The following is a 16793-nucleotide window of genomic DNA, read 5'->3' as shown; positions in this document are numbered from 1 at the left end:
CTGTTATAGTTTTGCATTTCATGTCACAACTTGTATGATGTCGTCAGTAGTAAGCATCTTGTGAAGTGTAATCACCTGTGGTGTAAAACTTTGTCATAGGACAGTATGCTATTTAGGTCTGAGATAAGACAAATTGAACTTGGACATGATTACCCAGGAAAATTCAACTTTCTAATCCCTCTTCAGGAAGTCTTTACAGAAGTTATTTATTTAAACTTCCTGTCAAATGAGATAACACATTGCTTCCATTGTTTAAATTCTTTGCTAAGTACTTTATGACACTAATAGGCTGAGAATCTGTAGAAGTTATTTTCAACCAGAAGATTTGTTTATTCTAAATATAACCTATGAGATCCATACAGAATCTTCATAATTTTTCATACATACTCTATTTGATACTTGTTCTAAATGAATTTTCAGCAGAAAGTGAGCTGAAACCCTTCAGTACTAAATACTTCTGGCATAAATACAAGCCTCCTGCTTATATGGAATTTAACTTTGGCATTGGTTGTGCAAGTGTTACAGTAGTTATCTTTGCATGGGATTGAAGATGCTGCCAAGAATTTTGTCTTGATTATTGTAAGGAAGGCATTTAATTGTAAAGAAGTGTCCTGGTTTCAGCTGGGATAGAGTTAATTTTCTTACTAGTAGCTGGTATAGTGCTATGTTTTGGATTTAGGATGAGAATAATGTTGATAACACACTGATGTTTTAGTTGTTGCTGAGCAGTGCTTACACTAAGTCAAGGACTTCTCAGCTTCTCATACTGCCCTGCCAGCAAGGATGCTGGAGGTGCACAAGAATCTGCGAGGGGACACAGACAGGACAGCTGACCCAAGCTGGCCAAAGGGATATTCCATACCATATGACGTCATGCTGAACAAAAAAACTGGGGGGAGTTGGCGGGGGGGGATGTGTGCGGCCACTGCTCAGGAACTGGCTGGACATCGGTCAGCGGGTGGTGAGCAATTGCATTGTGCATCACTTGTTTTGTATATTCTTTTATCATTATTATTATTTTCCTTTCCTTTTCTGTCCTATTAAATTGTCTTTATCTCAACCCACGAGTTTCACCTTTTTTCCAATTTTCTCCCCCATCCCACTGGGTGGGGGGAGCGAGCAAACGGCTGTGTGGTGTTTAGCTGCCTGCCGGGTTAAACCACAACAAGAAGTCATAGATCGGCAATGAAAAAATGTAGGAACCAGGAGAAATAATTAATGAGAACATGAAAAAATAAATTTCTGTAGCTTAGAGAGGAAGGAGTATGATTGAGCAGTGAAATATGAGCTTATTAAGGGTTTCGGCTTGGAGGTATATGTTTTTAGAGAGTAAGAAGATTCACCAGGATATTTCAAGAAAAGCGGAGAGGAAAAGAAAATTTTATTTTTCAAATATAAAAACATCTGAAGATAAACAAGTACTCTAGAGAAGACTTAATTTAGAAAATCATAGTGTCTGATCTAAAACCCATCCAAGGCAATGTGGTGTGTAATTTTCAGGGGAGGTGGTGGTCTTTTCATAGACTTAATTGGGTTCCATTGTTTCATGTGGACTTGTGATAACATCTAGAAATTTGATCACAAGGGACCACTGCATAACTTTATGCTAATTTAAACTGCTCAGACAGAAATTCTCATGGGATCTTAAATAGATGTATATTGCGTGATTCTTGATGGTGGGGTGTGGGAGGGGTTTTTTGTGTGATTGTCTACTCTTTAACCATATAGTATTTGTGTAACTTATCATCTCTTTAGGTGTTCCCTGCATTTTTAACATATTTTCTTCCTCTTCCTGTCATAGGTAAGCAACTTGAAGAAAATTTTAAAAGGGATACTGGATTATAACCATGAGGTAAGAGCAGTCTTAAGTAATCTACATTCACTTTTCTTTTGTTGTTCTCTTCAATGTACAATGTAGTCTGCTGATTTATTAGGTCTGGACTTTTTCAGTGTTGGGCACTCAAGGAGTCTTGTAGGCTGTTCTCATGTGTTAGCCCTCTCAAAATTGATTGCCCACATTACCATGCAATCATGTATGTTGAAAGGTACCTCCAGAGGTCATGTAATCCAATCTTCTGCTCAAAGTAGGGCCAACAAGAGATGGTTGCTCAGGGCCTTGTCCAGTTGAGGTTTGAATACCTTCAAGGATGGAGATCCCACAGCCTCTCTGGGCTGGAGTTCCAGCATTTAACCACCCTCATGGGGAAAAAGTTTTTTCCTTATATCAAATCAGAATTTCCTCTGTTGCAACTTGTGTCTGTTGCCTCTTGTCCTATCACTGTGCATCCTTGAAAAGAGGCTGGCTCCATCTTCTCTACACCCTCCCATTAGGTAGTTTTAGACAGCAATAAAAATCTCACCTGAGCCTTCTCTTCTCAAGGCTGAACAAACTAAGATCTCTCAGCTTTTCCTTATACATCACATGCTCCAACCCCCCTGATCATCTTGGTGGCCCCCACTGGACTCATTACAGTATGTCCATATCTGTCTTTTACTGAGGAGCCCAGAACTAGACACAGGACTCCAGGTGTGGTCTCACAAATGCTGAACAGAGGGGAAGAATCACTTCCCATGATGTGTTAGCTACGCTCTTGCTAATATGTGGTTGGCCTTCTTGGCTGCAAGGACACACTGCTGCTTCCTGTTCAACTTGTTGTCCACTGGGACCCCCAGGTCCTTTTCTGCAACGTTGCTTTCTAGTCAGTTGGCCCCAGCCTGTACTGGTGCAGAGTGTTATTCCTCCCCAGGTGCAGGACTTGGCATTTATCCTTGTATTTCATGAAGTTCCTGCCAGCCCATTTCTCCAGCCTGTCAAGGTCCCTCTGAATAGAAGCCCTGCCTTACAGCATATTGATAATTTCCCCCAATTTGGTATTGTTTGTGAACTTACTGAGGGTGTACTCCATCCCATCGTCCAGGTTGTTAGTAAAGATATTAAACAGTACTGGCCCCGGTATCCATCCCTTAGGGATGCTGCTAGTAACCATCTGTCAGTTGGACTTTGTACCACTGATCACAACCCTCTTAGCCCAACAGTCCAACCAATTTTCCATCCACCCTATTGTCCACTTATCCAGTCCATATCTCACCAGTCTGGCTAAAAGGATACCATGGGAGACTGTGTCAAAGGCCTTGTTACAGTCAAGGTAAATGACATCCACTGCTTTCCCCTCAGCCGTGAGTTCCCTGCTCATCCATAGTGGCCTTCCACGCTTGCTCAACTTCTTGCATGTTGGAATGGACATTTGCTGTGCTTTGAGAAGGTTGTCCTTGAAGACCAACCAGCTGTCCTGGGCCCCTTTGCCTTCCAGGGCAGTCTCCCTGGAAGCAGATACCTGAACAAGCTGAAATCTGTTCTTCTGAAGTCCAGGGCTGTGATTCTTCTATTTCTCTTTTTCATTTCTGTCAGGATTTTTAGCTCCACAATTTTTTGGTCACTGCAGCCAAGTCTTGCCCTTGACTTTCACATCCCTTAACAGTTTTTCCTTGTTTGTAAGTAATAGGTCTAGGAGAACATCATCCCTAGTAGGTTCATCAGTCATCTGCATCAAGAAAATTGTTTTCACTACACTCCAAAAATCTTCTGGATTGCTTGCATCTAGACATGTTGCCCTTCCAGCAGATAGCTGGGTGTTTTAAGTCTCACAGTACCAGGGCCTGTGATTATGAGGCTGCTTTTTGCTTTCTAAAAGAGGCTTCATATACTTCCTCTTCTTAATCAGGCTGTCTGTAGCAGACACCTACCACAATGTCACCTGTGTTGGTCTGTCTGCTCATCTTGACCAACAGGTGCCTGACTGGCTCATCACTCATTCCAAGATAAAGCTCCATGCATTCAAGCTGCTCCTTTGCATAGAGCATCCATGGCAGCACTCCAGTCATATGAGTTAGCCTCCCACTTCTCTGTGCCTTTCCCATCATACTGCCCCCCATGCCATGACTTCAGGTTATGGTAATCCTTCCTTGACATACCTAACTTAAGTCCTCTTCACTGTCTTAGTGAGCCTATTGGCAAAGACTCTTTTGCCCCACTTTGTCAGATGGATCCTGTACCTGCTCAGCAGTCATCATTCCTCAAAGTGGGTCTCATGGTCATAAAAATGAAATCCCTGCCTGCAACACCAGGTTTTGACCTTCTGTGTGCATCCACTCATACCTGAGCCTTCTTCCCTCACTGGGATTGAGGAGAACACCTCTGTTCCCCTCAGAGACCTGAGTCTCTGGCAAGCAATAAACCTGCCAAGACATCAAGTCAGGTCTGCAGACGGACACCTCCATCCCCTGAAGGAGAGAGCCTCCAGTAGCTATCACCCTTCTTATTTTCTTCGTATGGACAGTTGGTTGAGGCTCAGCTGGCTCTGACACCTTCCCTGAAGGGAGGTCATCTTCCTCACTTGTTCCTGGTGCAAATATTCTGTCAGAGTTTCCATGTTAGTCTGATATTTAAATTTTGGAATACAAACTGGAGACGTTTTTGATACTGACTCTGTTTTGGTGATGGCCTTAAACAGTGCCTCTGATTTTTCTCCTCTGTTCCAACCAAAGACTGCTTCTTTCTCCCTACCTTCCCTGGGAAGAGAAGAGGAGGAAAGAGCACTTTTACCACCTCCCCATTGTAATTTTTAATTAAAATGTTTTAATTCTTGAGTGTTAGAGACTGCCCACTCTGTTATATAGGAGGGTGTTATGCAAATTTAAAGATGAATCACTCCAAACGACAAAGTATTTTTCAATGGTGAATCTTCAGCTCTAAAATTTACTTCTAGTTTGAGTGATGTTTTGTAGCAAATTGGTTAGCACAGTGTGATGCATAGTCTGTTCATTCATGTTCATTGCATGGGGATATTGCTTGTCCCAAGAAAGAATATTAACTTCTTATAAATACTATGAGGAAGATGACTGCAAATACAGTGAAGTACTTTAGAACGAACAGATTTTTCTAAAAAACTGAGTACCTGAAGTTAGATTCATAAGTCCATATTTAGTAAATGGTCACTCCTCCAAGTGCTGAATATCCATTCTAAAGTCACCATTTTGAGAATTGATGTTTGAGCAAATGTTTTATGTCCTGACTTATCTGATCATAGCTGACCTTATTAGAAGGCCATAAGTACATTTTAGAATTAGACTTTTGTGGGTTTTGACATAAGTTTTTCAGTATGTGTCCTTATACTTGCACCAGTGCATAAAGTCTGTAACTACTTTGATTTTTCATTTAAAGTTTAAAAGGATCTTTCATTATAGTCTTTTGGCAGATATTTTTTCTTTGAAGAATACTAAAGAACAGTTTCTTTATAGCTTCTGAATTAATGAGTACTGATACATTATAATAAAATCATTCTGTCATAGAATGTTAGTATGGCTATGACAAAATGATGGCAGCTCCTTTTCAGCTAGTTGGTATATATGATTGTTAGGAGTCTGATATGACAACTTTATTACTTTACTAAGTCAGCAAGTGACAGGCAATAATGATTGATTTACTAAATTGTAAAAATATAAATTACATCTATAAGTGTGCTAAGTGTGACACACACACACACACACACACACGCCCCCTGCTGAAGTGATGATTTTAGCAACAGCAGAGATGTACTTGATTCTGCTACTAGCCCTATTTATACTTTTGTTACCAGGGTGTCTTGGTTTCAGCAGGGTCTTTCCCCCCTGCCTCTGGCAAAGCCCTTTTACACAGTATAAGTGAGAAAAATGCTTGGATTTTACCTGGTGCAGCTAAAAACCTTTGAAAAGTTTTTATGACAATTTATTTCATTTTCGAGAAACATCATAATTTGTTGCTTTCAAGAGAACAGTCTCTCAGTAGCTGTCCTACACTGGTTGTCTTGTCTATTATAATATGGAAGAACAACAAGCTAAAGGAGGCCCCTGGAATCTTGCTGCTTTGGAATCCAAACTTTCATTCTTTTTGTAAAATGTTCTACTATTTATTTTTCTCAAATAAATGAAACGTGTCTGCTTTCATCACAAGACATTTATTCTGGAGCCTAACCTTCCTTTTGTTGTATATCTCATTGAGTTTTGTTGCAGTATTAAAATTGTCTGTTACATTTATTTCATAATCCTAAATTTTCTTCTTCGCTTTCCCCACTTCTTTACGGTACAAGCTAATATACCTCTTCAGCTTCTCCTGACAACTTTTACAAAGCAACTGTATTATCATTAATAGAAAAACCAGCATTGCATTAAAAATGCAGGCAATACAAGTTGAAATGTAAATGTGAATCAAATTAGACCATTCAAAAAATGCTATGTTTGATTTCATTGTTTCATTTTATGTAATAGTAACATTTTCTGTTGTACTTGATGCTTCCATAGAATTCTTATTTTCTTATCAGTGACCAAAAAGGAGTCATTTTAATAGAAAAGTGGACCTGAAATCTTTAAAATAGTCAGATTTTTAGTAGTGTCTGTGTTCATTCTTTGAGCAAGTCCTTAAAAACAAACAAATCCAAACAAACAAACAAAAAAACCTCAACCACCTCATGATTCCTCCAAAGCCCAATCCTGGAAACTTTTCAACAACATGATTTCTACATCTGTTCAACAATTTTCGTATGAATACGTTGACCTGCTCTGCATATTAAGCAAAAACAAAATTCAGAAAATGAATGAGTGACTCCTTCTGTAGTCCTTATTTCTCTATTAAACCTCCTTTAGAATTGGCAGTTTCTTTTTGTCTACAATTAAAGTTTCAGAATTGTGTTTAATTGCACATTAAGTATTCATATTTTCAGCTCCCTGAAAGCTTGCAGAATAGTCTAGCGGAAATGTTTAATTACTTCTACAGATAATCATTAATGTAAATTCTTCCTAATTGCAAAGCATTTTCCAATAATTCTCATATGTATTTCTTCTTTTTCTTAGAGACAACTTATATTCTTGTTTGCTTTCTTGTTCATGGGCTTTCTTGCACTTGCTTGCACTAATGTTATCTGGCTCACGCTTTTGCTCATTCTCTCTTGCACTCTCATGTGCTCTCTCTTGCTCATGCACATCCTTCCACCCCCACTTTCACTATCTCTCCCCCTCTTCCCTCCACCTCTCACTTCCCCTCCTCTTCACTCATTTCCCCTCCTCTAGCTTCACCTCCTCTCTCACTTCTCACACCTCATTTCCGCCCCCCTTGCTTCTCCCGTTGCACCCCCTCCCGTGTCCCATCCCCCCCCGCTCACGTCCCCCCTCCTTTTCCCCTCTCCCTTCCCTCCTCTCTCCCTTCCTCTCTCTCCCCCTCTCCCTCTTCCCCCCTTTTTCTTTTCCCCCCTCTCACTATCTTGCTCACTCACCTTCTCGCTTGCTCACCTCCCGTCTCTCGCCTTCTGACTCACTCACCTTCTCGATCGTTCTCATTCTGCCACTTGCACACTTGCTCACCCCCCCGCCTATCCTCCTCCTCTCTCGCTCACCTCTCTCTCACTTCCACACACCCTCTCTCTCACCACATATCTCCCTCTCTCCCTCTCACTCGCTTGCCTGCGCTCTTTCTCTCGCCCACCTTCTCTTCCTAGCTCTCCCTCCCCTTCTCTCTTCTTCACTCCCTTTCTCTCTCGTCTTCTCTCTCTTGCCTTCTCTCTCTCTCTTCCCTCTCTCACTCCTTCTTGCCTTCTCTTAGTCTCCTTCTCACCCCCTCTCTCACCTTTTTGCCCTCTCTCTTGCCTTCTCTCCGTCACCTTCTCTCTCGCTCTGGCTCTCTTGCCCTCACCACCTCTCTCACTCTCACAGTTTCCCCCCCCACACGGGTGCCTTCTCTTTCTTTCTCTTCATTCTTTTTGTATTTACATTTGCTCTCTTTAATTGCATGTTGTACCACTAGGTCAGGTCCTTTTCTCATGGATGAGAAATTAGTTGTTTTGGCTCTGGACATGCTAAGTATCCTTAGATTAGACCTACAAAACTGTTAGACCAAGTGTTTTACAAACTGAGATTTGTTATCCAGTCGTGCTAGATGGTTTTTATTGAAGTAAAACATTTAATTTCTGACTTTACAATGGTATGATTTAGAAATTCAGACTTATTTTATTCCAGATGGAAAGCTTCTAGGCATTAGATATTTTTAATGAAAAAAATTAATAAAAATAATTAATTCATCGAGTGCTGTTGATCAGCTTTTTTAGGCCTACCTACATTACTTTTCCTTACGTGGAAGAACAAATCTTATTCTTGATAAGTTTGAAACTAATACTTTGTTATTAGTTGAGACAGCTTTCCAAAATGTCAGTTGTGTCAAGTGATATGGATGGTTTTATATTTTGAAATATGTATATGAGCTGGTGCAATTTTTTTAGTTTGTTTTAAAGATAGATTTGAAAACTATGCCAAATTAGAGTGTTTCCTATTGCCTCTGAATCATCTTTGTATTTTGTAATGTATGTGTATGTATATATAGTGATGTACATATGTATGCAGATTCTAGGGCAACAGATTAACGACTTCACTCTTCCTGATGTTAACCTGATTGGAGAGCACTCTGATGCTGCAGAGCTTGGGAGAATGCTTCAGCTTATTTTGGGATGTGCTGTGAATTGTGAACAGAAGCAAGGTATTAAATTTTGAAAGTATATTTTGCTTCCAGGGCAGTTAATGAAAATCTAACTTGCTTTTTAAATAACTAAGGGAAAATGATAGGTTGCTATGAGAGACAAATTTACTTTTTCTAAATCATAACACTACTTTATTTTACAGACAATAAGTGCTGTTATATTATGAGCTTTACTAAGTTTTCAGGCTGGAAATATGGAACTGGTTTTGCTTTCAACATGCATATTTTTAGTTTGGGTTCCCTGAGCTGAAAAGGGACTTCACAAATGAAAAGTCTTGTCCCCAACCTTTAACTATTCAGGTAGCTCTGTGAAGAATCAACAAATGTGATTTACGCATCCTTCACTGTGACCCTTGGGTTCAGGAATGTATCTCAATATCTTATGCATGTAGGAGAGCCTTCGTTGTCACCAGGTGCCATCTACTACCAACTGAGACAGTAGGGTTTCTGAGACTTCTGCACAGGGTTAGCACTGGAGTATGGGAGATTGTGCCCTTCTGCACCAGTAGCTTGGAGGCCAGGCAGGATATCCCAAGGACATCTGAAGTGTCACTGGAGGCCTATATTTAAGCTACTGAATCCCACCCCAGCAGTTATTGGAAAACACTTCTATCTCCTCTGGCTTCTGTGGTGCCAGTTCTTTATCTGACCTACACAAGTAAAATGGGGACCCATTCTGTTTCTCTCCATATATGGCAGAGGATTTTCTGGACAGTTAAAGCATTTCTTAAGGTGTTCCAGGGCCCTTGTTGCATCCTTGGGTGTGTGATGTCGTATTGTTAGCTAGTTCCCTTAAATTATGTTTAACTCGAGACAGATTAAGGTAAAAATGCCAGCAGTCATTCATAACACTTAAAATCACAGAATCACATAATGGTTGAGGTTGGAAGGGACCTCTGGAGGTCATCTGGTCCAACCCCTCTGCTCAAGCAGGTCCACCTAGAGCTGGTTGCCCAGGACCATGTCCAGATGGCTTTTGAATATCTCTGAGGAGGGAGACTCCACAACATGCCTGGACAACCCCTTCCAGTGCTCGGTCACCCTCACAGTGAAAAAGTGTTTCCGGATTCTCAGACAGAACCTCCTGTGTTTCAGCTTGTGCCCATTGCCTCTTGTCCTGTCACTGGGCACCAATGAAAAGAGCCTGGCTCCACCTTGTTTTCACCCTCCCTTCAGGTATTTATATACATTGATGAAACCCTCCCCCCCCCCCCCCAAGCCTTCTCTTCTCCAGGCTAAACAGTCCCAGCTCTCTCAGCCTTTCCTCATAGGAGAGGTGGCCATTGTTTGGAGACTGGCTGGGCATCGGTCTGCTTGTGGGAGGTGGTAAGTGATTGTCTTTGCATCACTTGGGTTTTTTTTCCCTCTTTCCTTCACCTATTAAACTGTCTTTATCTTGACCCATGAGTTTTCTTGCTTTTGCTTGTCCCTTTGGGGCAGGGCAGGGGCGAGTGAGCGAGCGACTGTGTGGGTGCTTAGCTGCTGCCCAGGGTCAACCCACAACAGTCACTTAACTTGTTTATTTAGAACAAGTCCAATCAACAGCCCATAGACTGAATTCACCTTGTGAAAGAAACACTTTCACCCAGTCTGCAATTTTTCTCTATGGGATGAGAAAAGATGGTTGAACAGAAAATCTTGTCTGAATGGCCAGATACTCTTTTTGCTACCTTACAGTGGAGAGACCCAAACTGTTGTCATGGAGAAGATAGGAGAGCAGCAGTAGCTGTTCCTATGGGTGGGAGCCAGGAGACAGGTCTCCTGCAACCTTCACACTTCATTGGAAGCAGTGGCAGCAGCCCAGCTCTGTAGATCAGGAAGCAGCAGTCTTCCCAGCTCAACCACTGCTACTATCCATCTTTCTGAAGTAAGCAAGGAGGCCGAGTTTAGCACCTCCAGACAGCCAGCATAGATGTATGATAGTCTAAAACCCAGCTTCTGGAGCTGCTGAAGGTAGAGGCAGTGAACTCTACATGGTCATGCCTGGGTATTTACAGCATTTAGGATCCTGTTCTCTCTTATGCAAATCATTTGAACGTTCATGCAATGACCCCCTACTTTTGTAGTACTGCCTCAAAGCATTACTCTCCTTCTCTGCTGCTAGAGAACAAAACTGAAAGGAACTACTCTTGTAGCAATGCACAGCAATGCAGCTGGAAGAGAAACAACTTGTTTCTGTTATTACTTACCTATCAAGATATCCTTTAACTACTCTAAAAAGTTTCTCGAACCCATATGCAGCTTTCCAAATGTTGAAATAGTAGTATCAACATTTGCAGAGGAAAAAATGAGCTCCTAAAGAGCTTGCAGACTTCTGAGATGTGAGTGGCCCTTAATGACTTCAAGTTACAGTGATACCAGGCACTCTGGCAAGGCTCAACACAGACTGCATTATCTTAAACCACAGTGATTTTCAGTCCTGTCCCTTCTCTTTCTTTCTAATAGTGCATGGCTGTTCTAATGCTATGATGCAAATGCATTTTAAAATCTATTCTTCATTTTGACAATTTTAATGTTTTTTCCCCATACAATAACAATATAACCCATTGTTACAAATATTTTTGTCTGTTAAGCACGTAAGAAGTTGCAATTGTATGAATTCTTTGCAGGAAGAGAAACCCAACTTGAGGATGAAGGGTTTCTTTGTTTCTCCTTTTGAAACAAGACAAACTTGAGAGAGGTCAAGTGAATCTTGTCTATAAGTATAAAGGGTGCTGTTGTATGGAAATCCAAAGGGAAGGAGAAGAACAAACACAAATCTTAGAATTTTTCAAACACTCAAACCCAGATGGGAACAGTCATTTATGTGCACATCCTAAGGCTTAGGCAGAATAAAAATATGAGTTAACTTACTTGATTTCAGGAGTAACAATTTCCACTGCTAGACTGTCTGAAGGTTCATGGCTTCCCAGGGGCATCAGTGCTGTGTCAGGAAAAGAAAGAGATATAAAGTTTACCAGGAAGAACAGTAACTTTCTTTTAAAAGACCAGGAATAAACTTTGTTCTACAAGTTGATAGATTTAGAGGAATGCTCTTGAGTAATTGGGAAATAATACAAATGTCAGGCCTCTAGCAAGAAGGAAAGACAAGCACAACACACTTCGGAGAACAATCACTGTTCCTATTTTCACCCATTCTGGAGAAATGATTTTATGGTGGATGGTTTACTGATTGGTTTATATAAGAATTAAAAACCTGTGTAACGTAACACATGGAAATAAATTGCCGCATGTGAACAATCATGTAAGCATCAGGAAATTGTTACATAATATTCTTTGGAGATGAGAGAGATGTTGAGCATGACTATTCAGAAATCAAATTCCTGGGGTAGGGAGAAACATTTTCTAAAACCGCCATATTTGGGAAGAAACTAAACATGAAAGATTTCAGTCAAACTGAAAGTTTCATGAGTTCATATGCATTTGAAAAAAGTAATACCAAAAGTGGTTTTTGAGTTTAGCTGAATTTTAGGTTTATTATCTGCTAATTAAAGACATATCCAGTATTCTCCGGAAGACCTCTGTGCACTTTAGAAAAGATATATTTAATCTCCTTTTTTGTCTCTTACCTGTAGTGGTGAGTTGACCCTCCTGTGCTTGTACACATCGGAGCTCTTCAATAGTTTCTTTTAAGGAATCTCTTTCTGCTCTTAATCTCTGAATAATAGGAACAACAATAATATTAGTCTTGGCACTACAAATCCATCCTTAACACTAAGTGAAGTGCCACAAGGCATAGCATCAACACTTAAAAAAGAATTTATATGCAACTCAAGAGATGATTTTCATGTCAAGGCATATCAACTTATTCCAGAATAGAATAAAAATCAACTACTTCCTGGAAACAGCAATTCTTTAAAAAGGTTTGCTGCTGCATGTTATACTTGTTGGGCTAAAGATATCAGAATACAAGCTTACAAAATCACAGAATAACAGAATCACAGAATGGTTAAGGTTGGAAGGGACCTCTGGAGGTCATCTGGTCCAATGCCCCTGATCAAGCAGGGCCACTTAGAGCCAGTTACCCAGGACCATGTCCGGATGGCTTTTGAACATCTCCAAGTATGGAGATTACACCACCTCTCTGGGCAACCTGTTCCAGTGCTCAGTCACCCTCACAGTAAAAAAGTGTTTCCTGATGTTCAGATGGAACCTCCTTTGTTTCAGTTTGTGCCCATTGCCTCTTGTCCTGTCACTGGGCACCAATGAAAAGAGCCTGGCTCCACCTTGTTTTCACCCTCCCTTCAGGTATTTATATACATTGATGAGACCGATCCCCCCCGAGCCTTCTCTGCTCTAGGCTAAACAGTCCCAGCTCTCTCAGCCTTTCCTCATAGGAGAGATGCTCCAGTCCCTTAATCATCTTTGTGGCCCTTCGTTGGACTCTCTCCAGTATGTCCATGTCTCTCTTGTACTGAGGAGCCCAGAACTGGACACAGGACTCCAGGCGTGGCCTCACCAGTGCTGAATAAAGAGGAAAGATCACCTCCCTCGACCTGCTGGCAACACTCCTCCTAATGCAGCCCAGGATACCATTTACCCTTTTTGCTGCTGCCAGGTGCCCACCAAGCCACTCTATGACTCCTCTCCTCAGCAAGAAAGGGGGGGGAAAATAAGATTAAGAACTCATGGGTTGAGATAAAGGCAGTTTAATAAGAAAAGCAAAGGCTGTGCACAGAAGCAAAGGAAACAAACAAACAAACAAAAATTATTCTCCTCTTCCCATCAGCAGGCAATGTCCAGCCACTTCCTGAGAAGTAGGACCTCTGTATGCATAGTGGATGCTTCAGAAGACAAACGCCTTAAATAACGAATGCCCCCTCCTCCTCCTCCTTTCCCGTAGCTTTTATTGCTGAACATGACGTCATATGGTATGGAATATAGCTTTGGTCAGTTGGGGTCAGCTGTCCCATCTATGTCCCCTCCCAACCTCTTGCCCACCCCCAGCCTACTGGCCTTTGTGGGGGGGGGGTTGGAGAGAAAGCCTTGATGCTGTGGGAGCACTGCTCAGCAGTAACCAAAACATTGGTGTGTTATCAACACTGTTCTAGCTATAAATATAAATATAAATATAAATATAAATATAAATATAAATATAAATATAAATATAAATATAAATATAAATATAAATATAAATATAAATATAAAGCACAGCACAATGAGGGCTGCTATGGGGAAAGTTAACTCTATCCCAGCCAGACCCAATATAGCCACATTGCTGGCTCATGTTCATTTTGGTGTCCACCAGGACCCCCAGGTCCTTTTCTGCCAAGCTGCTTTCCAGCTGGGTGGCCCCCAGCATGTATTGGTGTCTGGGGTTGTTCCTCCCCAGGGGCAGGACTTTGCACCTCTCCTTGTTGAACTTCATGAGGTTCCTGTCAGCACATTTCTCCAGCCTATCAAAGTCCCTCTGGATGACAGCATGACCCTCTGGCATATCAGCTACTCCTAACACTTTTGTGTCATCAGCAAACTTGCTGAGGGTATACTCTGCCCCATCATCCAGATCATTAAGGAAGATATTGAACAGAACTGGACCCAGTATTGATCCCTGGGGTACACTGCTAGTCGCTGTTGTCCAACTAGACTTCGTGCCACTGATCGCCACTCTCTGGGCCCAGCCATTCAGCCAATTTTCAGTCCACCTCACTATCTGCTCATCCAGCCCATACAGCTTCTTTAAGAGGATCTTATGCGAGACATTGTCAAAGGCCTTCCTGAAGTCAAGGTAGTCAATATCCACTGCTCTCCCCTCAACCACCAGGCCAGTCATTTCATCACAGATGTTTATCATCAAGTTGGTCAAGTATGACTTCCCCTTGGTGAAGCCAAGCTGACTAATCCTGATGATTTTTTTTTTGTCCTTCATGTGTCTGGAAATGGTTTCCAGGATTAGTTGCTCCATCACTTTCAAAGGGATGGAGGTGAGGCTGACCAGCCTGTAGTTCCCTGCGTCCAACATCATGTTGATTCCTACAGCGTCGCTTCACTGTTTAAAGCTTCAGTTCCCATATGTGTACTCTTATGTGTTCGTTCCATTAGTTCCTTCATTATCTGTGGAGTTATGACACATCATCCAATTGGAGTTACCCACCATCCTTCGGCAGTCTTCATGCATTTCAATAGTTCAGCCAACTTGTCTTCTTTTTCTGTATATTTAGGAGTGTCAATTTTTAAGATTCTTTCTGGAACTAAGGTTGCCACTGTTGCTGATAGAGCAATTCTTTTTGCAGCCTCGTCTGCTTTTCGATTTCCTTTAATTACATCAGTTTGTCCAGATTGATGTGCTTTGCAGTGTATTACTGCTATTTCTTTAGGTTTATTAACTGCCTCGAGTAATTTCATAATCTCTTTGCTGTATTTTATAGGGTTTCCTTGTGATTATAACAGTCCTCTTTCTTTCCAAATTGCACAATGAGCATGTATTATTCCAAAAGCATATTTTGAATCAGTATAGATATTAGCCTGCTTTCCTTCTGATAATTCCAGAGCTTGAGTTAAAGCAATTAATTCTACCTTCTGAGCAGATGTATTTGCTGGCAGTGGTCTTGCTTCTATTTCTTCTTCTAAGGTAACAACAGCATACCCAGCCTTCCGTTCCCCTTTCACAACAAAGCTGCTTCCATCAGAGAACATCTCCCAATTGGGATTCTGTAAAGGAGTATTCTTCAAGTCTGAAGAACTAGAGTACACCTGTTCGATGGTTTGTAGACAATCATGTGCCAGTTCCTCCTTTTCATGTAGAGGTAATAGCGATGCCGGATTTAGGGCACTGGACACTTTCATTGCTATATCTTCTTGTTCGAGCAATATTGCTTGGTATTGTACCATCCTGCTTGGGGATAACCAATGATGTCCCTTCTGTTCCAGCACCGCTGCAACAGCATGTGGCACATAAACAGTTATTTTCTGTCCCAAAGTCAATTTTTGTGCCTCTTGTATTAGCAACACAGCAGCCGCCACCGCTCTCAGACATCCTGGCCATCCAGAGCTTACTTTATCCAATTGCTTTGAAAAGTAAGCTGCTGGTCTTTTCCAGTCTCCCAAAGTTTGTACAAACACTCCCAGTGCCTGATGTCCTCTCTCATGTACATAAAGTTCAAAAGGTTTTGTCAAATTCGGGAGACCTAAAGCAGGAGCACTCATAAGAGCGATTTTTATTTCATCAAATCCTTTCCGGCATTCTGGAGTCCATTCCAATAACTCTCCTGGTCCCTTAAAATTAGGTATCCACAGGCGACACCACCCAGCCATTCCTAGAAATCCCGAGTTCTCTTTTCATTCTCTTTTCGATGGGGGGGGGGGGGCGATTTGGCAGATCGCCTCCTTTCTCTCAACTCCCAGTTTCCTTTCTCCTTGGGATATTTCAAATCCAAGATAAATTACATTTTTCTGCATAATTTGTGCTTTCTTTTGTGACACTCTGTATCCTGCCAACCCCAGAAAATTCAATAGACTAATAGTTACCTCTTTACATTCTTCAGCCGTGTCTGCCCCCAACAAGATATCACCTACATATTGTAACAAGGTAGTAGTAGGCTTCTTACCTTGCCATTGCTCTAGTTCTTTTGCCAATACATTACCAAAAATGGTGGGGCTGAAGCACGGTCCAGCATAACTGCATCTTGCGTCCTGTTGTAGGACTTTCCCATTAAAAGGCAAACAACTTCTCACTCTGTTCATCCAATGGAATGCAAAAGAAAGCATCTTTTAGGTCCAACACTGTAAAATAAACATTTGAATCAGCTATCGTTGTTAGCAGAGTGTAGGGATTAGGCACCACCGGGTGTACATCAATTACTATTTGATTAATAGCTCTTAGATCCTGTACTAACCAGTATTCCTGTGAATGTGGCTTTTTAACAGGCAGAATCGGAGTATTATATTCAGATTGACACTCTCGCAACAGTCAATATTTTAGAAAATTATCAATTATAGGCTCCAGTCCAACCCGAGCTTCCAATTTCATAGAACACTGTTTTTGTCTTACCAGCTTCGCTCCTGGTTTCAATTCCACCTTTACCGCTTCTGCCCATTTGGCTCTTCCAGGTTTCTCAGTTACCCAGACAAAGGGTATCACTGCATTCATGATTTCAGAGGGAGCTTCAATTTGTTCTTCCTTATTATTTTCAGTATTCTTTGTTTCTGATAATTCCTGTAACATATATACTTGTGCCTCCCAGGCATTATTTTGCAGAATATGTACTCGAACTTTATTCTGATCAAAAGTTATCTG

The 16793-nt window shown here is 41.3% G+C and overlaps 1 protein-coding gene across 1 annotated transcript in view; it reads left to right on the top strand.

The window, feature by feature from the left end:
• The window catches only part of LOC104021535 (protein Hook homolog 3), a 105248-nt gene that overhangs the window by 30487 nt on the left and 57968 nt on the right, over window positions 1-16793 (top strand). The window contains exons 4-5 of the mRNA XM_087770978.1: window positions 1802-1852; window positions 8425-8557. Coding sequence (XP_087627104.1) covers window positions 1802-1852; window positions 8425-8557 — 184 coding nt within the window. The remainder of the gene's footprint in view (window positions 1-1801; window positions 1853-8424; window positions 8558-16793) is intronic.

Source organism: Nipponia nippon, unplaced genomic scaffold (genome assembly GCF_047370975.1).
Source record: "Nipponia nippon isolate SJK-2023a ecotype South Korea unplaced genomic scaffold, ASM4737097v1 scaffold_34, whole genome shotgun sequence".
NCBI lineage: Eukaryota > Metazoa > Chordata > Aves > Pelecaniformes > Threskiornithidae > Nipponia > Nipponia nippon.
This window is presented reverse-complemented; position numbering and strand designations above follow the sequence as displayed.